At 42.0% G+C, this 23,122-nt stretch overlaps 1 protein-coding gene across 4 annotated transcripts in view; it reads right to left on the reverse strand.

Annotated features, from left to right (window-relative positions):
• Positions 1 to 14,302: 14,302 nt before the first annotated feature.
• The window catches only part of CENPC (centromere protein C), a 34,460-nt gene continuing 25,640 nt past the window's right edge, over positions 14,303 to 23,122 (reverse strand). For all 4 annotated transcript variants that reach the window (XM_068941130.1, XM_068941134.1, XM_068941132.1 and 1 more), the window contains exon 19: positions 14,303 to 15,506. In XM_068941130.1, coding sequence (XP_068797231.1) covers positions 15,464 to 15,506 — 43 coding nt within the window. In that variant the 3' untranslated portion in view covers positions 14,303 to 15,463. The remainder of the gene's footprint in view (positions 15,507 to 23,122) is intronic.

Raw genomic sequence — 23,122 nt, forward strand, 5'->3', positions numbered from 1 at the left:
AGAGACAGTTGAAATAAAGCAGTTATGATCTCTGTGACAGTTGCTACTGCTAATGCCTATCATAAAAGCCAGTAAAGAGGCAGATATGTTGATTTATCATGCATTGCTGTTCCCATATATCTACTTTCTAATAAAAATCTGTGGAATTATTACTTACTCTGAGCTTCATGTGCCTGTATTTGTATTGCTAACCTCTCCTGTAAGATTTCAAAGCTTTATTTATGCGCAGCTTTTATCTACCCCTTGGAAAAACGCTAGCAATATGAGCTTGCCTGTCTCCGAAACTCAAACCTTTTACAATCTAGATTTATACGAACTGAATTCCCCAGTGGAGAAACACACCCTTTATCCAAGCTCTCAGTTAAAGCTCAGCTCCAGTTCGTGCTTGCTAGTGTTCAGGATACTCACCTGCATGTTTGGGGAGCAGGTACTGCTCATAGATCTTCCAGTGACCTGATGTGCAGGAACCAGTCACCTTTGAGCACAGACAGATGTTGGCAAGCAGTTATTTCTTGTGGCTTAGCAAGTTCTTCTTGGTCAGCTGTGCTCTGTTGTCACACACAGGCATGCTCCTAGCTTCCTGCAACTGCAGAATACGTTGGCACAACTCACCCAGAGGCAACAGTGTGAATCCACACCAAAGAGCAATCTCATTCTGCAGCTGGAATACGGTAGGAACACGCACACATCCAGTTAACATGTCCGAGAGAAGGAGCAGCGGCTACTTCAGCCAAGAAATACTGTTCACTGATGACTTCATTGTATGCCCATGCATCGTCCTTCTAAATATTCTCTGTCCTCTCTACATCAAGCAATTTCCCTGGCTCTGGCACCGCTTCATCCTCCACACATCCATACCCAATGCAACGGGGATTCTGTCAGGACGGAGGATCGTGATCGTACTCTAGCACAAGCATTGTCATCATGCCAATGCCTGTCCATTCACCAGGGTAACTTGTGTACAAACCTAGGTGAAGTTTTCCACCACAATCTCTTTGGACATGACCACAGGTATTATGTGAAGACCAAGCTCTCCTTCTAAAACATTTATGATGTCTTTCACAACTCTTTTTTTCCCCCACGATATTATTTTTAGCTATTTTTCAATTCTATTTTATAAGGATTTTTTAGATTTCAGAATTATTTTGTTAGCTTTTGTTACCTACACACAGCATGTGCTGAGAGGACTGATACGTTATTTTGAGCCAAAATGTCTTAACTAAACTCTTTAGCATGAAGTGGTTTCTTATTTTTTCTGCCTTTCTTGCAGATTATGATGAATTTTGCCTGGTTGAAAAACTGAAGGAGCATACTGAGTGCCATGCTTAACAGCTACAAGGCAGTGAGATGAAAATGGCTAACACATTTGAGAAAAATGCAGATGTTTTCCATGCAAGGCCTCCTTGAGGACAGGCGTGGGTGTAGCAAAGAGCAAAGTTTCCAGCAGCAGTATGGGGCTGTATCCACCTGACATGCCCCACTGAGTCCCTGAACGTGTGCTGAGGGCATATTACCTTGAACATATCAATCTTCAGCTGTGTGTTGTCACAGCTTAGGAGATTTCGGCAGAGATAAGTTAATTATAGAGCTACCCTTTGTTCTTTTGACCCTGGTCACAGTGAGGGGTCAGCATCCAGGGCTGAGCCTAAGCAGTTTCTTCTAGGACAATTAGCCTGAACCAGAGCTCTCTGCAGAAGAGAGGTGATCCTTTCTAGGGTCTGGGACACCTTGTCCTCTGCACGTTTTTTACAAAATCTCAGCCATATATCATAAATACATTATCCTGCGTGCACAGCACTGAAGGGGACACAGGAAGGACAACATGTCTGATACAGACCATAACTTCGAGGCCAGATTCATATAGTACTGAATGCTCTTCTAAATGGCAGGAATTAATAAAAATAGCACAAATTGTATGAAACAAAGCAAAACAAAAGCCCACACATTCACAGAGTCTGCTCTGGTAAGGTAGTTACAGGGAAGTGGTGCTCCAGTAGTCTCCCTGCCTGGAATGCCTGATTTTCTCCTCTCCCACACCTCCTCTGCTGAGGCTCTATTTCTCCCCATATTATGACCCCTGTTCTGTGCTGACATGTGGGGTGCTTTCGGGACTATGCCCCATGAGATTGCCGCCAACTCAGCATGCAGGGGTAGCTGCTCACTGTGGGTGTTTCTGTTTCTGACAGAAACAGACTGTCCACAGCAGTGCCATGCAGAGGGTGAGTTTGGTTATGCCCATGATGAGGTGCTACTTTTCACTGCTAATATATCTATCCTGATAAGGCCTCTCTGTGCAGTGAAATCTGAAGTCCTACTGAATTGGAATTATCTTCCAAAAACGAACTGTTACTCCATTTCCTGCATCGTAGCCAAACTGCAAAACCCTGGTAGCTACTCTTCCATAGTCAAAAAGCAGAGAGCACTGTTAGCTGGGGACAAAAGAAAACTCTCTTTGACCTAAGAGTAATTAGAAACTACTGATTAGTTAGACATCCTGCACAGGTGGATTTTCTAAACCATTGACAACAAAAGCCCTTAAGAAAACAAGGCTAGTGCACACATGCTGAATTGAGTCATTTCTCTCTCACCAAAAGGGGAGGTAGAGTGGACTAGGGTCACTGTTCACCCAGCTGCTATCCAAATCAAGATGTAACAGGACGGCAACTGAGTAATGCTGAAAAGGTTGTTTCTTTCAAGAGAGCAAAACACTTCCGCCTCCATCGCAGCAATGCATCACGAGAAATGACTGCAGGATGTTGAGCAGGCCAACAGATGGGGAGTCAGGAGCTCGATTCCTTTCTTACCTCTCTCACTGGTCCGTGGGCACGGTCTCTCCACAGCCTGGCTAGGGTAATCTGCACGGTGCTGTTTGCAGGATTTCGTGATCAGGGCAGTTAGATGCAAGGTTCCCTCAAAACTTTGCGAGCTCCTCGCAGATCTTCTGGACCTCTACTCCAGGGAAGTCTGTGCAGGCAGCAAGCACATCCTGGTGAGCTACGATGCTGCGAGGGAGGCTGAGATGAACATGTCCTGTTACACACAAGTGTAACAGACAAGTTTCAAGAACACCTCTGGCAAGAGGACAGTAGCCACTGTTAAGAAAAGAGTGATATCGCCATTACGCTTAAAAGAACAAAAGTCCCCAAAGGCGTTAGCATGTTCAGCACTTCACTTCAATTGCACCGGTGCCAAAATTTCGCTGCTGCTGAAATCAGAGCTCCATAGTGCTAGGTGTTGCCAGAGCTCTTTCCAAGTAAAGGTTACCTAATTAACGAGACAGGGAGGGGTAGGGATTTGCCTGTGGTCACACAGATCAGATCTAGGACCAGAGACCATGTTTGGAATGAATTTATTTTCTTTTTATTGAGTTAAAAAATGTGACCCTGAATAATTTCATTTTTGCATTAGAACAAGCAGGTGACGTGCCAGCAAAGAGCAAGACAGACACCAGCAGTCATAATTCCATTCAAAAGTGATTTGTGCCAGTGGCCTGACAGAAGGATTGGAGAGAAAAAGCACTGCCCAGTTATTAAAACAACAGGCATAAATCATAGTGTGTGATGCCAAAGGCGCAAAGACTGAATGTGCTCTTGTGAAAATCATATAGTGTTGAAAAGCAAATATTCACTTTCCCAAGCCAAAAATAGTACAAGTACGCAAAGAGTACACATTAGACAACTGAAGCTTGAATCACAGACTTCTATTTAGCTTGTGAACCTGGGGGGAGAAAAATCTGCATATTGTATTATTCACCAGTGAGCTCCAGAGAAATGTAAGCAGAGGTTGTAACTGGTCTCTGTATCACTTGGACAAGAGGAAGGGAGGGCGGTAAGGGGGCAAAGTTAGCTCGCCTGATCAGTCATTTAAATTTGCCTTAGGATAGTACTGGTGTCGTAAAGAACCTGGGATGGCCCTACAGGAGTTAGTTATACCATACCGGACAATCATCACTGCTTAAAAAAAAGCAATAGAAATATTTGCAGGTGCTCAGAACTGCAACCAACTAGAAAAGTGTTCCTTGCATTTTCAACTTTTTCCCCCCTGAAAAATGTTCAAAAGACATATTTCTACATTTTCTTTTTTCTCTGAAATCATATAAACATGATATTATCCCACAGAAAAGGTATTGGTTCAAAATTTCATTTTTGCCCATTTTCCCCTCAAAATATTCTGATTTTTTTCTGCATTTATTCAGGTTATAACTATCCAAAATGAAAGTTAGCAAATCCACCTAGTATAATTTTCTTCCTACAAAGAATGCAGCAATTACTTGGGTTCCAAGTACTGCAACAGTCTATTGATGACCTGGAAGGAAGAACTGAAATTCAGTCTCTCCTCCACCAGTTCCTCCCAGAACACTGATGCAGCCCTCTTAACTTGAGCCAGTCTCAACTTGAACCTTGAATTAAAGAACAGTCCTGTGTATATGGTGGAAGAGATGCTAGTCAAGAGTCCACACTTCTATTTATTAGCTTGTTAGTGATCTAGTAACTGGTACTTGAAAACTCTAGTGAGAACAAGCTCTTGGGAAGGGCATTAGTTTTGGAGATGAAAATGCCAATACCCAGAAAAACAGGACCTGTGTCTTCTGTGAGACCTTATAAAAGTACTATGCAACACAGAAGTACCGCAGATCTTCCCAAGATGACCTGCTTCATTATCTGTGATCCTCCTGTGTCAGAGATAGGACCATTACCAAATCCGTGTAAGTTACAACGGTAGCCAAGTGGAACTGAAGAGACCAGTCTAATGCTGTCCAATCTAACATAACATTTTGATGAGAAGGTCTAGGAAATTAATGCGGTGAAGGTGCCCCTCTGCTATTTAAACAGTTGGTCACAGAAAAGGCAGAACCTATCATCATCCTCACACAAAATATACATTGAGTACAAATCTCAAATATATACTGAGTACAAATCTGAGGGTATCGTGAACAAGAAACACTTGATTGAACCCAGCCAGCATAGCATCCTGGTTTCACCAAATTCAACTAAAAAAATTTACTATTGACTTCAATGAAGCCATGAGTTTTCTTAGTCGTTTTAACTGCACTTTACTGATACCATCTTTGGACAATGACTTAAAGACTAGAGTTAGGTAAAGAGTGAATTGCTGTCTTTCTCCCCATAAAAAGTTAACGTGGAAAGTCCTAAATGATGGATGCCTTTTTCTACTTCAGCTCTCAAAAGCAAAATGAAAAACAGTTTAAGTATGTTTTTTGTGTGCGGTTGCCAAAGAACATTTTACAGGGGAAAAAACGGAAAGAAGAACCAACATTTTCCCCTAGACATTTTCATTTTTGATTAAATCTATTTTTGATGTCTTCTGGAATAAAACATATCAAGTCTATGAAATAAGTGTGTGAGCAATTTCCAAGAATAATCAGGATTTACAATGATCTTTTATTCTAGGCAAGCAAAGGCAAGCGATATGCTGTATGCGGAAAAGAATTACTGAGAAACAAGGAAATTTGCATCCAGTATCACCGGCAGCAAAGGGGGAACTGAAACGTGCCAGCTTTACACAGAGGGATACAGTGTCATGTTATGGCAGACAAATGAAGGGCTTGTATTAAAAATGCATAATTTAATCAAGAGAAAACTACTAATCAGATGGAAATATGCAGACCTGATATTGGTTTTTTAATATTAGTGTTATTAAATTCTGCTATAACTGAATCACCCAAATGTAAATTAAAATAAGGAGAAACAGTTAACAAAATTAAGGGACCAGATCAAACATTCCTGATCGTTCGTAAAGTCTTGCTGACTTGTAATATTAGGTATGGCATAAAAGGCTCAGTATAAAATACTACATGTACTAATCTAATAATTTTCCCCTGGTCAGAGCAGCCTGAAATGAGCCCTGATCACTGATGCAGCTGTTCAAGTCAGATGAACAGGAGCAAGGGTAACAGTCTGCCTCGGCCGAACAAAGAGTTGCCACGTTCTGCCGCAACAACATACGCTCCTCCACCTCCAGAACCTGAGCACAGCCACAACGCTGCCAGCTTCACCCCAAATCCTTGCTCTGCCCACACTAAGACAGCCACAGTTTATTCCTTCTAATAAATTTTATTTTATTCCCACAGGCAGCAGGAGCAAGTAGTTGCTTGCTTTGGGTTTGTGCAGGAAGGACATCAGGCAGACAAGTACCTGACCCACGGCACTGTCTACATATAGCAGTACTGAAGACTAGTGACCTGTTCCTGCTTTTCCTTCCAAACACTTTTTTTTTTTTTGGAGCCAGAGTTATTTAAAGTGTTATTAACATTGTAAATCCTCAGCATCTCCAAGCACCTGATCCATGATAGCCCTGTGCCATAGGCATTATTCACATTTTTACAAGTAGATAGAAGGATGTGTGCAAGTGTCAGAACAGATTGCATGGGCGTCCTGCTTCCTACCGCTCCTATCTAAGCGCTGGACAGAATTAGCCTACAGAATTAGTATCTGTCCTGAGAAAACAGTAACACTTCCAGGCTAAACATTCTCCTAATTTAACACATTAAAATGCTTTAAAAATATCTTCCATTTGTGCAGACACGAACCATGCACAAACGATGTGAGACTCATTATGGTTTTTTAACCGTGCAGCTGCCTCAGTATGCTCGTGAAACCTGCAGCAACAGCACAAGTTCCCACGTACCCAGGGCTCTGCCACCACCAATGCTGAAGTGCCAGTTACTAACCTGCCCGTTTTACAGGTAGGCAGAGCAGCGATGCAGAAAGGGAATGTCGCTTGCCAAGTCAAATGGCAGCTCAGAGTTAACAACAGGAAAATCACCCAAGTCCATTTTCGCATTCGAACGCTTCCGATGTGGTAAACATCGGCAGAAAGAGGTATTCTCATCCTGAAACTCTGCCAGGAAACTTAGAGCTCAGAGTTCAGACCACAAGCCTGTTTCAGACTACGAGTTATAGTTAGAAAATTACTCTGTCTTTATTAATTATTGACTTGGTTTGTAACCCTGGCCCCACTGTTTCGAGTAGTATAGACACACATACACACACACAAAAACCCACACGTGCTTATATTTTCTTTTCCTTTGTCAATTAGGCTGTAAACACTCCAGAGCAGAGTGCTTTCTTTTCATATTCGTACAGCACCTGGTACCACTAGATTCTAATCTTTCTGGCATATCTAGAACACATGCTGAAATAGGATCAAAACAGGTACCGAGCATTTAATGTTAACACCAACTCCTAACGACATTTACTTGATATCCAGAGACAAGATGCACAAAAGAATAGCAAGGGAAATTAAACAGCATGTGTGACCGGTAATGTACAAAATTGCTCATTTTGCAAAAATAGATGTAGACTCTTTTAGACCAAAAACTGAACGTGTCAGTTGCGCTTACTATTTCTTTTTCATTTTATGTTATTTGTTGTAAGTGCTTGTGACACCACTCACACAAACAGTTAACTAAAGCCAAGCCAGATTTCCTCCTCTTCCTTTTTTTCCCCCCTATTTTTACCAGCTGGTACCTCCTCTTGATCGTAGGTCCTAAATGAGCATAACGCTGTAGCACTGCACGCATATAGGCACTGACAGAGTCAGAAAATGGCCAGGAAGCTCTCGCTATTCGCGTTTCCCTGCCATGTTATACCTGTGTTAACAAGGAGTAAATATAATAATACTCAGGTTTCTTCAGTTTACAGTAAGACATTCTATATTCACTGTGGTTACCAGCAGCTCAAGACAGGTTTCCCGAGGCCTACCCCTACCTGGTTCATGTTGCAACACTGTGACTTCCATCTTCTGGAAAAACAGAAGATGGAAACTTCAAAGCACCCCATCCTGCTGGGCATCAAGGTTAAGAAATCTTTTGCACACGGCAGATAAAGAAGAATGAAGTTGGAGGGGACACTCACTCACATGGTTTGTAGCCTGTCTAATGCAGAGATGCCCGTGCTTGATGTCACCTAGCTAACAAAAGTACTGCTGCAGCAAAGACTTTCTGGCTCACAGGGCGGGATAGGACCTAGCGGATGCGCGTAAGCCCCGAGGGGATCTCAAGCACTCTGACTCAAAGGGTTATATTAAGCCATGCCACCACATCTGCTCTGCAGTTTTTACCCTGCTTTAGCACTGGTTCAGGCAAAGGCCCTCTGAGCTGCAATTGCACCTCAGTTATGCCAGAGGGGCCTGCGCCAGCGACAGCTTATTCTCCCAAGACAAAAGGAGAACTCTGACTCCCTCTAAAGGCAAGTTCTCTCCTATGCTCAGGAGAGCAAAAGAGAAATCTGCTAGATTCAGAAATCTGCTGTTAGAAGCAGCCAAAGCACAGTTCTATAACCAGGCACAGCAGCGAAGCAATGGGGGAGCGTACACATCTGTTCAGCTCACACAAGACCCCTGCTAAGCAACAAAGAAATTATAAATAACCTTCCAGCTAATGCGCCAAGTAGTGGCTTTGTCATGCTATAAGCATTTCTGGCTTTAACCAATATATTAGGCAGAACTCTTCCTCGCTAATTTGAGCCATGAAACAGGAAGTCAGCTCCCAGGCCAAAAAACGTTGTCCCACATTTCTTCTTCTGTCTGTGACAAATAGCTGGCCCCAGGCCAAAAAACGTTGTCCCACATTTCTTCTTCTGTCTGTGACAAATAGCTGGCCCCATCATCCTAGTATTTGAGGCCTTCTACTGACATTATCCTCATTGTAACTGTCAAACAGAGCAGTGCTATTATCCCCAGGATCCAGAGAGAACCTCACGAACAGGGAGGCTAAGGCCCTTGCCCAAAGACAAGATGCCAGAGAGTGGGCAGACCTTGTCACTCAACTGGAGTTTAACACCAGTGGCTTGGTAGCTGGTAGGCAATGCCATTTAGGATGATCCCCAGTAAAACGGAGTTAGATAAAGCCATACCATTTCCCCAAGAATTCTGAAATTCTTAAAGGCCAAAACATTAGCCCAAAGCACTGATGTTCCATTTGTTCACCAGGAAAGTCATTTTCAGCTCTACAATAGCCAGAAAGCTTGTCAGCTGTGTGGCTGGCAATTTCTGCTGGGTAATGGCTTAAAACAGACAACACGAGGACAATGTGAGGCAGAGGCTTGTGCTCCGGGACATCCTGGGACTTGGCTGCAGCGTGTCCAGCCTCGGCCAGCTTCATTACTGCTTCTCCCAGAAGCTCCAAATTCCTGTACAGTTCTGAAGTTTAAAATCGGCCTCAAAGGGGTAAATGTAAAGATTGTCTCAGCATTTTAAAAACATATATAAAAATCACCCTCCACTTTCCTGCTTTCTTCATAAGAAGTTGATTAGGTATGAGGACCTACACTGAGTAGTCAGAGAACACACATCCTCCTTTACCGTTATTAAAAGGCCAGTATTATCACCAGTATCACTCTCCAGTCCATGGAGATTGTTACAGAGCGAACAGCTAGGAACAGAAAACGTGGAAGGAACATAGGTGAGCAAATCGAGATGATGATTCTTTAATTCCTTGCAATTTTGGGGAAGGAAACTCTGAAAGGAAGAATTTGCAGTTGCATTCCACTTTTTTAGGGGGTGAACCATTTCTGAAAGAAGAAATAATCATCACGATGGAAAAACAATAGTTGAGCAACAGGTCTGGAAGGGAAAAAAAGATGGGGCTTTTTGCTAAAAGCTGTGCTGCAGCCTTATCTTACCCTTCACTGACCTCTAGCGGGAAACAGAAGCTATTATCTTGTGATGCCAACATTTAATTCACAGAGCGTACGGAAAAAAAAATATACCGCTACCCATACAGCGTACATACGCACACCTGACAAAGGAAGCAATGCATACAACTAAAAAGGTCGACCATTCTGCAACAGCTATATAAGCAACTTTTGTATTGCTAACACTCAGGGTAGACATTGAATAAAATGTTATTTCTTAACTATCTATGTGATTGTTCCCATTTAGGTGCTCTTCTTAACTATGTGCCATAAAAGAGAAAAATAAAGTATCACCTGCAGAGCCACAATGTTTGATTATATTGGTACTGGAAACTCCGGGCCTCTGTATGTGTTCCACTGAATGTTAACCCTTTTAGCACTCCGATCACAGCAGCTTGGCTAAAAAGTAGACTCTGAGGAGTTGAGCCACTATCTTCTGTAAACACACAGACTCTAGAAATGCAAACATATGTTTATATGAGCAGACAGTGATTGTCCTTCCAGTTCTGCCTAAGTATAAATTCACTGATTCAGAAACATTACTTCAGTTTCTATGGAAGACAACTCACCCCAATTAATTAAAAATATCAATAACACTAAGTAGGATCACAGGAACAAACCTCTGAAAAGATAAGTCAATGGAGGGCAATAAGTGTAGTGCATGGATATTAGGTAACATAAGAGCAAATCATCTGTTGGTTTCACCAGAGCTCTCAAAAACAGAGCCAGCTAAAAAGCAAACACTGTCTCCAGCAGAACAGCACACAAAAAAAGGCATAATTAAAGGATGCCTTCTGAACAGAGAACTGACACAGACCATTGACAGGTGCTGTCCCCCTTCAGCTGTGCATAATTCTGTTTGTCCCCAAAGCTTGGCTTGGTTTCCCTTCCTTGAACCCCTGCCTTCTGGAGACAAGGGCAGTGCAGCAAGGTTTGCAACTCTGCTCCCTGGGTAACAGAGGCGCTGTCACTGGCAGCCTTGAGATGGTGGAAGGCAGATGGCAGCACAGTACTCAGCAGGGACTGCTTGGCCGGTCTTCTGCAGAAGCATGGCCCCCCCAGGGCCTGAGGGCCAGGTGCCTTATTTGCTCTCCAGAAACACTGCACTGGGTAGCCTCAGTATTCAGGAAAAGGGAAAACAGCAACAGGTGTCCTCAAACTCATGAAAAACTCACCCAAAGCATCACAACACAAACTGACTATTTTCTGACCATATTTTCTGCATAGTTTGACTATTTTTTCTTTATGGCCCTTTCCTTGTCTCTTCCACTCGTTTTACCAACTTACATCTTAGCCTGTTTGCTCTCTATTACCCTCCCTTTTCTGTCTGTCTCCTCTCTTTCTCTTCTGTGTGTGTGTGTGGGGGGGGGGGGGAGTAAATGCAAACAGCAGCAGGGAAGCCCTAAGGGGTAAGCACCAGGCTAAATCTTGCTTGAGTTTCCTTGACTCATCACGAGTCCAAGTGCTTTTTTTCCCTATAACATTTAAGAGAGTAATGAAAAAAAGCCTGAACTCCATGCCGTAAGTTTAAAATAATCAACCATGGGACTTCAAGCCCATGAGTCCCCAGGGCTAGCTGAACTCCCATCTGTAAATCCTATGAATTTGTTTCATTGTATTTGTTTTCTCCATCAGACAAGCAGAAGAAATGGAATCAATCTGAACTGCAAACACTTATCTCAGCCTGTTACACGGACTGGGATCTCAGAAAGAGCCTCACTCTCCCAGTTCTTGCTACCTTCCACTGTTTTGGGTTCATATGTTAGTCTTTACTGCTAAGGCTGGCCCTCAGAACTCCCAGACCCTAGAGACAAGAGAGAGAGCCTAGAGAAAGGAAGACTCTCCCTTGGTGGAGGAGGATCAGGTTAGAGATCTTTTGTCCAAACTTGACCTCCATAAATCCATGGGCCCCGATGGGATGCACCCACGAGTGCTGAGGGAGCTGGCGGATGTTATTGCTAGGCCACTCTCCGTCCTCTTTGAAAGGTCCTGGAGATCAGGAGAGGTGCCTGAGGACTGGAAGAAAGCCAATGTCACGCCAGTCTTCCAAAAGGGCAAGAAGGAGGAGCCAGGGAACTCCAGGCCTGTCAGCCTCCCCTCCATCCCTGGAAAGGTGATGGAACAGCTCCTCCTGGAGGTCCTCTCTAAACGTGTGGAGGACAAGAAGGTGATCAGTAGTCAGCATGGATTCACCAAAGGGAAAGCATGCTTGACCAATCTGCTAGCCTTCTCGGATGGAATGACTGGCTGGGGAGATGAGGGCAGAGCAGTGGATCTGCCGTCTGCCTGGCCTTCAGCAAGGCTTTGGGCACTGTCTCCCATCACATCCTCCTAGGTAAGCTCAGGAAGTGTGGGCTAGATGAGTGGACAGTGAGGTGGCTTGAGAACTGGCTGGATGGTCGAGCTCAGAGGGTTGTGGTGAATGGCGCAGAGTCAAGTTGGAGGCCTGTGGCTAGCGGTGTCCCCCAGGGGTCAGTAATGGGTCCAGTCTTGTTCAATGTATTCATCAATGACCTGGAGAAAGGGACAGAGTGCACTCTCAGCAAGTTTGCGGATGAGACTAAACTGGGAGGAGTGTCTGACACACCAGAAGACTGTGCTGCCATTCAGAGGGACGTGGACAGGCTGGAGAGCTGGGCAGAGAAGAATCTCCTGAAGGTCAACAGAGGCAAGTGCAGGGTCCTGCACCTAGGCAGGAATAATCCCCTGCACCAGTACAGGCTGGGGGCTGACCTGCTGGCAAGCAGCTCTGCCGGGAAGGACCTGGGAGTGCTGGTGGACAACAAGTGAAGCATGAGCCAGCAATGTGCCCTTGGGGCCAAGAAGGCCAATGGTCTGCTGGGGTGCATTAGGCAGTGTTGCCAGCAGGTCGAGGGAGGTGATCCTGCCCCTCTCCTCAGCCCTGGTGAGGCCTCCCTTGGAGTCCTGTGCCCAGTTCTGGGCTCCCCAGTACAAAAGAGACAAGGTGCTACTGGAGAGAGTGCAGCGGAGGGCTACGAAGAGGATGAAGGGACTGGAGCATCTCTCCTCTGAAGAAAGGCTGAGACCTGGGCCTGTTCAGCCTGCAGAAGAGAAGACAGAGATCTGATCAATGTGTACAGGTATCTGAAGGGAGGGTGTCAAGAGGGAGTGTGCAACAACAAGACAAGAGACAACAGGCAGAAAATGAAACACAGGAAGTTCTGTCTCAACATGAGGAGAAACTTCTTTCCTGTGAGGGTGACAGAGCTCTGGAACAGGTTGCCCAGAGAGGTTGTGGAGTCTCCTTCCTTGGAGATATTCAGAAGACATCTGGACATGATCCTGTGCAACATGCTCTAGATGACCGTGTTGGAGCAGGGTGGGGGGGTTGGGCTAGACAATCTCCAGAGGTCCCTTCCAACCTCAGCCATTCTGCGAGTCTGTGATTTCCAGCAGTTTATAAATAATTCACTTTTTATCTGCTAAAAGATAAAAAATTAAGTTGCATTCTTATAAAGTCCAGAGAAATTGAGCCTCCCCTTCCTGTTCTGCCCTCTGAATTGTCCACCTTACCAGTTTTTCCTACAACCCCTGAAACTTTTTAGACCTTCCAGTGACATGACAAACAGTACATGTACGATCATTAGAAGAACTCTAAAAAACAAAACAAAAACCAAAATCTAAAGCAAACAACCTCCTTCCCCCCCCCCCCAAAAAACAACTCCTGCAAGATGCAGAAGAGGCCCCTTGCTTCCTAAAAATTAATAGCAGATTTTAGTGGAACTGCCCTCCTATTGTGAAGTTATGACTGATTCTAATGGCCATAAGAAAGGCATCCTTTTATTCTTCCAGGTTATATCAGGCAAAAAAAAAAAAAAGAGATGTATGAAGGATCTTCCCGCTTGTTAAAAGATAGCACACCATATGTGCTACACTGCTTTGTTTCTGTCCAATGCATTGATTTCATCCAATTAACAAGATGTCATTATGGACCCTTCTGGTTGAAGATACACCTCCACTCCTAGTTAAAACGTTGCACTGTGAAGAAAAGCAGCAACAGCTCCTTGAGCCAGGCAGAAAGTACAGGAGAGCATGACCCCTACGTAACATTGAAAAGGAGGAAAGAGAACCCAAAGATTCATTTCCTGCTCAAGGGATTCTACAAAGCAACTTAAGAACGTGCTTATCAGAACAAAACAGCACTCACATTGCATCAGGTTTGGTCTTTTATGAGACTACTTTGTCATTCCAACCCTCCCATTTTGTATAACAGAGACACTAGTATTATGTATATGTGTGCACTTACCCAAGCATGCCTAAGACACAGTATACAGCTGAGTTTTATGAATGTTGGGAGTCTTTATGTAGAGACTGACTCTCTGCTGCTTTAGTTAATTATAATACTGGAACTGAGACAGGCCTTCCAGAATCGTTAGAACTGCAAGTCAAAAGCCTGCACTAAAACAAGGCTCTCACTGGCAAATTGCTAACAAGTGTTGACTGGACAGGGTTGACAGCAATGAATTTGTTATAAATTGAGTTTATAGAACATTCTTGGCATAGAAGATCCCTTTTGCTCTCTTCTCCATAGCATTAAAAATCTTAAACCACTATTATCCATAGCACAGATCATTGTTGTTCAAGGAGAACATTTTTTCTTAGCCTCTCACCTTCAGAAATTGTTTCATCCAAAAACTTTTTAATACTGATCCAGACTCCCAAGTTTTAAAGATTGGACAACTCTACAATACTTAATTTACAACCAAAAGAGTGGGTTCAATTGAGGGAAAGATATTTAAAACAAACAAACAAACAAAATCCCTCAAAAACACCACCAACAACCCAGCAGTACGAATTGCATACTTGAGCCCAATTTGGATTGCAAATGGTTCCTAGAAAGACCTACTTCCACTACCCACAGTCAAGACTTGAGAAAATGAGCTCTTTGCTGTAGAATTAATAATAGAGCTATGCAGATTGACATTCCCAGGAGATACAGGGAAAGGAAAAAATATTAAAAACTGATGCTCCTAGCAAATGAAAAACTAATGGACCATATTTTCCCAAAGGGATGGGAGGTGCTTTCATTTTATTTCCCTCTGATGACTATGTGAGACCTGCCCTAATGGGTAAAGCTCAGGGAGCACAGTCGCCAGCTAAATGGAAACACCTTGACAATTTCAGGGAGTGCAAGTCATCAAACAACCAAATTCCAAGAGCATTGAACGTTCACAATTCTGCAGCAGAATGTAGGTCCGTTCATAATTTACTTCAGAAAGTAGAATTCTTCAACATTCACATTTCAGCATGGGGTTTCTATATATCCATGGCAGGAACAGAAAGCCTTTTTTAGCAGGGATTCAAATCGGACCTAAAGCCACTTTAACATTTAGGAACATGTTTTTTCAAAAACAATCAGTATTGGCTTTTCTACTTTCAAACTCATCTTAAGAGTTTTATTAACTGACGAAACAGTTAAGAGATGGGCATCTGTTGGTGACATCCTTGAAAACACTCAAGGTACCTCAGCTTATTTATAAATGTCTAGAAGTAGGAAACTGCTTGTTTTCATGCATTTTCAAAATCTTACCAACTACTAGAAAATTCATTCTTAAAGGAGTTAGAAGGGTGAAGAAATAAACTGATTTTCATTATTTAATATTTATTGATGCAAAACAAAAAATAACTTGTAACAAACTACCTATGTACAATTTACACTGGAGGAAGATCGTTTAAGATCAGTGAAAGAGTGTACTCCCAGTACTGAGTATATTTCCACTTGGATAGTAGTTACAGTATTCTTTAGAACTTCCTCATAATAGATGATCTTCAATTTGCAGGTGAAGTTATGGGGAAGAGGTCTCCAACATCTCCTCTCTTGCTTTTGGTCTAAAATACAAAAAAGAGTTGAAGTTAGTTCATTCAGACAGACACAATCTGTAGCAAAAACCGTGGCCTATCTGGCCATGCCATAATAATATAATGTTACTGGACAGTCCGGTGGAACAACTGCAAATTGTATTCACAGAAGCAAGGATACACATACTCCAGAGGCAAATCAATAAAAATATTAGTATCATTTAAATTATGACTTTCAAAAAAGTGGATTACCTTAATATAATTTAATTAAATATGGCCTCTAATCTATTCCTCTATGAAAAGGTTTGAGTTGTCAAAGTCACACCAGCTTGTGATATTCATACTTAGTCTGCAGATATTATCTATACTGTCAATAATATGTGCATTTTGTGCAGGACAAAGGAAATTTTAAATAACAAATGCAATGAGCCCTAAGAAGTAAATGTACTTTTAAGTTTCATGCTGTTCTTGTAAGAATCCTGTGCATATTTTAATTCACTTCTATTCACTTCTAGACAAAGGATCCACAAACCATGATTTACAGTCCCAAGGCAATACAAAGCTGCTGACAGTCGAGAGAAGTCCAAGAATTAAAATGGTTGCCAACCAAGAGAATGAAGTCTGATGTAAGCCACGATCAAGTGACAGCTAAGGATTGTTACTCCAGGTGTAGAGCTACATGGAAAAACCAGCCACATCATCTGTACTGCACAAGATGCCAAATTTTCAAATTGATTTAAAGCCCATATAAAAAAAACAGAAGACTGCCATTAAGACTTGCAAACACAGCAGCCCACTAATAAAATCTCTATTAAAAATTTGTTTGGCACAGATACAGAAAATTATTAGCGAAATCCACAATACTGATCAGTTGACTTATCATCAGACCCAGGATATGCACATTCCTCAGAGGGACACTTGAAAACAAAGACCAAAAGGGGAAGGTTACAGCCAACAAGTCTAACAATAATTAACATTGCATATCTTTTAATACATTTCCACTGTAGGGGAAGGGAAGCGATGGCTCTTCACCAGTGGCCAAGAAGGCACATCTTGGCACATCCCACACACTCTTTCAGCTGATATGTTCATGGCCTGCTGTGTGACACCAAAAGTTTTCTGCTTGCTTTATCTACAGAGGGTATATCCATCTGCCCCTCCCCACCTCCTATTTGAAGTAAGGGTCCTCAACACAACAGTGAACTATATTTACAGAAGAACAGCTTTCATAGCGTGGGAGTCTGTGGTTTCCCCGAGGAGCTCTGGGAACTAGTGGTAATTAGGCACAACTCAATACTGTCAAAGAAAAAAAAAATTGAAGACTGAATGGGTCACAAAATAACCACCTTTGCTGGTGACATCTGCACTAGGGTAGTGCAAGATCCACTGCAATGAAAATAGTTCCAAACCTATTGCCAAGATCTTGATGGCTACTTAGGCAGCCACAGTCAAGAAAAAAAAAGGTGCCCAGAACTGATGATTAGCCGGACCAATCGTGAATCAAAATGAGAAGGGTCATTCAGAAGCCCAGTATCCTGCAGATAGATCAGAAACTGCTCTCCTTCCTGAGCACCTGACACACGGCAGCATCAGATTCCAAAATTTAGATTTACAGATGAGATAGGACATTGAGTTAGTAGATACCTTACCCCAGAGAGAAACCTGAAATCAACACATGGGCACACAAACAGATTTGGGATTCCCAAACACGCTTAGAGGACTGCTGATGCACAGGCTCAGAGCAGTGGGATGTGCAGAAAAGTGACCTGTGACAGACAAATCATTGCTGTAAAGGAGACCGATCGAATGATCACCCAGAAGAAAACTATACAAGCAGGGCCCTATCGTACAGACTGGGCAAGACGACAGGAGGAACAAAACAACTCCCCAGGGAGTAGCTGGGAAGATTTCAAGAGAGTTCAGAGTTTCCTGGGTATTTTTAACAGAAGAGAGGATCACATCTATCCTTGAGCCCCAAAAAAGGGAGATTCTGAGGAAACATATCCATCTCTAAAGAAAGCTGAACTCTCTACACCCAGGAATAACAGCACAGTAAACCAATTGGAGCAACGGAACAAGATGCTGTGCTTACTGCTTTATTTCCTGCTATCTGGAGTGAGATGCAGGAGGTAGTTTATGACAACGTAAATGCCATCCTCCACCAGGCACGAGAGAGAGAACTAAACATCTCACTGGGCAGAACTGGAGGGATGCAAATAAAACTCCTTTTCCCACAGAATTCAAGCTTTTCATCTCCTGATCTCTTCTGTTCCCCTTGACCTTTCCAAAGCAACCACAGTAACAAGGATGAGGATGCCAGGCATGTGCACAAATACACTGATGTACTTAGCAGAAACATTTCCAACCATGGGTAACAAGTAGGATAAAATAAAAACGACAGCTTCCAAACTGTGTGGGCAGGCCTATATCATATGGAAGAAAACCTTGGATGGGCTTGGTCAGTCACTGAGATGTAACAGGTCTCAGCTCTGCCTCTAAGAGAAACATAGGAGGAGCAGGCCACCCTCTGATAGTGATCTTGGAGGGCCTCCCGAGCTGTCCAGCTTATTCAGCCCAGGCTCCTTCTTACACACCTCAGAAATCTCACCAACCAGGAAGACACTTTTCTCCTGGCATTGAATCACATTACCAGAAAACTCAGGCAGTAATTGGGCTTTTGGGGGGAGGCGGGGGGGAGTGATCTGGGGTGGAAGGCCATATGTGCGCGCATGCAAATTTGCGGTGATGGGCACATATTTCCATGCTAGGCCTCTGTGCCAAAACCAGGAGATGCCAAGCAGCACTCCCACTGGCAATAGTAATGAAGATATAAGAGCAAGTGAATGCCTAGACAATACAATTGCTTTTGCCAATACAAAAGCAGGGTATGGCTTTATGCCCAAGTGATGTCAAAGCCACAGCAAGATTGTGCCAAGGCAAAAGAAGTCACCAGCATGCTGAGTTAATGCTACCAGAGGAGCAGAACACACAATCTTATGATGCTCTACGTTAAGTTTGGCCAGGTGGAATGGTGCTGGAAAGAAGTTTTTCAGTACTGCAGAGCCAGCCTCAACAGATGGATGAGACTCAAGGGCAATCATGTGGGCCTGAAGTGGTCCCAGTTCTGCTTCTGCAATCTGGAAAAAAGCAATGATGATGATGATGATGATAATGAACACCTTTCCAGGGATGTCTTAAGATGGCCTTCTTGTGATTAAAACTACACTCAAGTATTTCAAGGAACGGAGGTCAAAGGAAGCTCTGCATTGCTTCTCTGACCAAGAAAATTGTGAGCTTTGCTAAGCCTTGTACAAAGCTTTATGGAGAGGCAACTGCTGAACTTTTAGGCCCAAGAACACCTTAGAAAGAATTCAAATATCGGCAACCGAGATGGAAAAAATAATACAATCCTCACTAGTGGCCCAAAGACAAAAAAAGGAAACCTTTGGTGAGGGCACTGAAATCCAAATTCAACAAGAAATCCATTTCAGCAGCAAGGCAAAAAAGTGTAGGAGCAAAACTTCAAACTTGATAAGGAGTAGAGAGGAACTGAAGCAACGGCAGGTGAAAGCCTCTTCACATGGCCTACTCCAAGGGAAAAGGAGACGCGAAGGTGAGCCTTCAACAGATACTGCAAGGAGAAAATTTTCAGCTCAAATGGCAGGACACACAACACCACACTGGCAGCACGTGCGTATGGACTTTCATGAAGAAAAAGAAATTATGATAAACATTTTTGTAACAGATAAGGGGATCTTCTCTTCATAATTCCTGAAATATTTCAAGTTTCAGATTAGTGCAAAAAAAGTTGGACATCTCAGCAAGTTATTAGCCCACGCATACATCCAATTAGTTAAAAATGTACTTCATCTGCGTACTCAGCTCCAGGGAAATAGGTAAGGATGGGGGCAGGAGGACTGGCCTACTCTCATTTGCAACCCTTAGCATCTCACCAAAGAGGTGAGCCTTGCGATGAAACAAATGCAAGCTTTAGTTCCTCTTTGGAAGAGGAACTAAATTATTTTCAGAAAAACAGTATTATTGCTATTACTGTCCCCCCCCCCTTTTCTTCCATCAAGAAACAGAAACGTGTTACACAGAGTGGATGCAGAATGTAAAGGAACAGAGGCCATTTTATGACCAAGGTAATGATTTCTGTGAACTTAACTGGGGTTAACAACCAAATAAAATGAAGCTATTCTAAATTCTGATGAGATAATTTACTCAACGTAGTTTGTTTGAAGGGTTAAATAGGATGCAAAGATGGACTCTAAGCCACAAAAAGAAGAGGTAAATAAAGCAAACGTTCAGCTTTACTTTGTCTTTAAAAGATAGCGGGGGTTTGCCTGCCGGCTGAAACGCTGTTCAAGTCTGGTAACTGTGTTCTAATTTATTCCTGCAGCGACCTCTGTGCTTTACCTATGAATTATCTTAACAGTGAACAGTAAAGCTCAGCGGTTCAAAAGGCCAATGTCCACTTTCACCAATATTAAGAAAATCAGCTGTAATAAAAATCAGAGAACACTTGCTCAATGCAAAAAGGCCTCTGCAATTATCACTTAATTGTCCTTCACGGGCCAATACAGCAAGTCTCATACCTTCCCCTTAAGGCTGATCCCTCCTTCAGCACTTTTTCCTAACTGGCTACTTAATTAGTCCTCCTTCCTGCACTTCATTGTAAATTCATTTTGATTAATTAGCCTCTGAGCTGACTTGGCACTTACTGAGATATATAAGAAGTGCTTCGTTTCTTCAGTGCATGGGCTACTGTATCCTACGGGAGCCCCCTCACTGTCAGCAATAACATTTCAAGTTCAATTTGTGTTTGGAAAAAAAAAAATCATAATTAACTTGCATATCTTGTAATTGCCCACTCTGTTCTACAACACAAAAATAATGTTAACATAAAAAAGGATAGAATTAATTAAATTCGGGCCTCTTTTTCAATGGATCATGTTCAGCAGTTGAATCTTGCAACTTCAGATAATATAAGACAACTTGATGCTCTTAAATGAAAGTGATAATAGCATTGCTTTAATCCCCATAAAAAGGATTATCAGCATAGACAGCTGTGTTCTGATGGCACTAACACTGGAAAGGTATCCTTCACCATCCAAAAATCACGTTCAGTTCTTCCAGAAGTTATTGAACTTCCTTGAAAACCCATGTGCAACCTAGACAACCCGGTCTGCTACATCTTTTGACACTTGGACACTACAAATACTATTGTTCCTCATTACATTAACACATCGTATTGCTTGTTTCCCATCACTCTTCAAGGCATGTCAATTCCAGAAGACACCCAAATGACTATCATACACCTGCAACGTTGATCAATTCTCATTTCAACTGATACTGAAGGGTCTGGAAAAAGCAACTTCAAACATCTGAAACTGAGAAACAGAATGAGCTAAATAGCATAATATAATTTGTGTTATCAACTATCCTACCAATTTAAGAAACTTCTCAAATAGGCATTGTCCAGAACACTGCCGTTCTTCAATCTTAGGTTTAAAAGTTCTTTCCTATTGAGCTGCAAAGAGAAGTTAAATATCTTACTTGCAAGATTAATACGTTTTTTCTCTGAAAGCTTTTAGATTTGGTTCTCAATTAAACAAACAGACTGGAAAAGTAAACAATTTGCTTCTTTCAACCTCATGTTTCATTCATTGCCTCTGTTGTGTAGGAAACATGAGAAGATTGCTTAACAAGTGCAAAGCAAAAGTGGTTTTACACCCTTTCGTGAGCCTTTACTCAGGTAAAGCAGTTTAAATGCAGCAAAACAGAAACACAAATTTTGTGGGTGGACTCAAGAATACAGAACAGTTCTGCAGGCATTCCTTTAACATATTCTTTCCCTAAGAAGCAGCTGGCTAGCCAATTATTTTCACTGGTGATCAAAATATTGTTCTAATTTTAGAACTGAATATTAAGAACCAATTTAGTTGTCAAATTCTAAAGAAACTTTTCACAAGCAATCAGAGGAACGTTTGGCTTAAAGATCTTTTTTGACTAAATTCATGAACATCATGAAGTGATAGCTTATTCCGGAGAGGAAATGTACCATTTTGTAAGGACTAAGATATTCATTACAGCAGCTACCAATACCATTAAAAGAGGCACGTTCTTTACTCTTCAGTTTGATGTATTATCTGCAATCAGTCACCACTTACAATAAATCCTGTATTACAATACACAATAGGCAACAGAGTCTACATCAGTAGAAATATAAATAAGAAATGTTTCTTCACCGTTGAAACGCCTTTTCCGCTGTTATGAAAATGAAGATATAGCTCTTTAGGTTTATTACATTTCCCTAGCGTCAATTTAAAATCACCTGCAGATAACTAATTCAGTTGTGTACTTGAAAAATAGAAGGAATTGTATATGTGCCCCAGATTGTTTTACTGGCACTGTTTATTTTTCTATAATTACGCAGCTCGTTCTCCTTTTTTCTGTTTACTAAGTTGTATAACTACGTATGCGCATACAGATCTAACCCTTTTGCTATCATTCTTCTACTGCTTTAAACTGCTAAAGCTTTGTTTAGTAAAACAGGAACAGCTTTCTAGCCAAATGAAACTCCAGATAGTTACACTTTCAAAAGAACCTGCTAACCAGCAAAGTCATTTTTCTCAGAGGGAGCCAAAAATCTTTAAAAATCTGACTTCAAGTACATACTAACACTGAGAGGATGAAATATATGACTCAGCCTTTGTTTTCAAATCTCTGCTACTGTTCACAGAAAGCAACAAATTAACATCCCAAAACATCCCTATCCTCCAGGAACAGTATATTGACGGCACCGGCAACAGAACGTGTACTGTCCTGGCATGTCTCTTTCATGACCATAATCCTGAAAGCACCATCTATAGTCATGATACGGTAAATCAGTCTCCATTCAAATCCAATTCTTATTTGCTTCAATGAGCCTGCTAAAGATACGGCAAATGGAATACGGATGTGCCTAAGATGAAGTAAACTCATACCCTAACTTCAACTGGCAGCAGGTAACACTGGCTAACTCATTTTAGTGTATCTTAGCATAAACTTATCTTCTATTTACCCTACATTTAGGGGTAACATTCTGTATTCTAGTGCAAGCAAAACAATCTGAGCTGAATAGATAAGACATTATAGTGTATGAAGTAACCTAAAAGCTGTTTTAAAAGCTTACAGCATGCAAATAACATTACATAAACCCTAAGAAGATAATTTCAAGCTACAGGCCACAAAATGATCTGCATGGGCTATTATCTTTTCATTTTTCAAATTAAATAATTTTGCCACATCTCTGTACAAAATCATCATATAAGGCTGTGGAAGTTAGATTGCTCAACACAGCAGAAAATACACACAAGAGAAGAATCGCATCTTGGCAAGGAGTAGAAAGGGATTTATGAAAGCTAATTTCTCAGATGTCAGAGAAATATCCATTAGACTTTTTTCTTCCTTTACACTTCGTAAAGGAAAAAAATTAGACCACCAAAGGTTACCCATGACGACTAATAGCCTGATATACACTAAAATATAGGAAGCAGGAGCCGTAACAAGAGCAGGCAAAAATGAAACATAGCGGCACTGTCTGACTAATGACCAGTTCTTGTTTGCTGCATTTCATATTGTACAGCTCAGCACCCTTATGA

The sequence above is a fragment of the Struthio camelus genome, chromosome 4 (genome assembly GCF_040807025.1).
Source record: "Struthio camelus isolate bStrCam1 chromosome 4, bStrCam1.hap1, whole genome shotgun sequence".
NCBI lineage: Eukaryota > Metazoa > Chordata > Aves > Struthioniformes > Struthionidae > Struthio > Struthio camelus.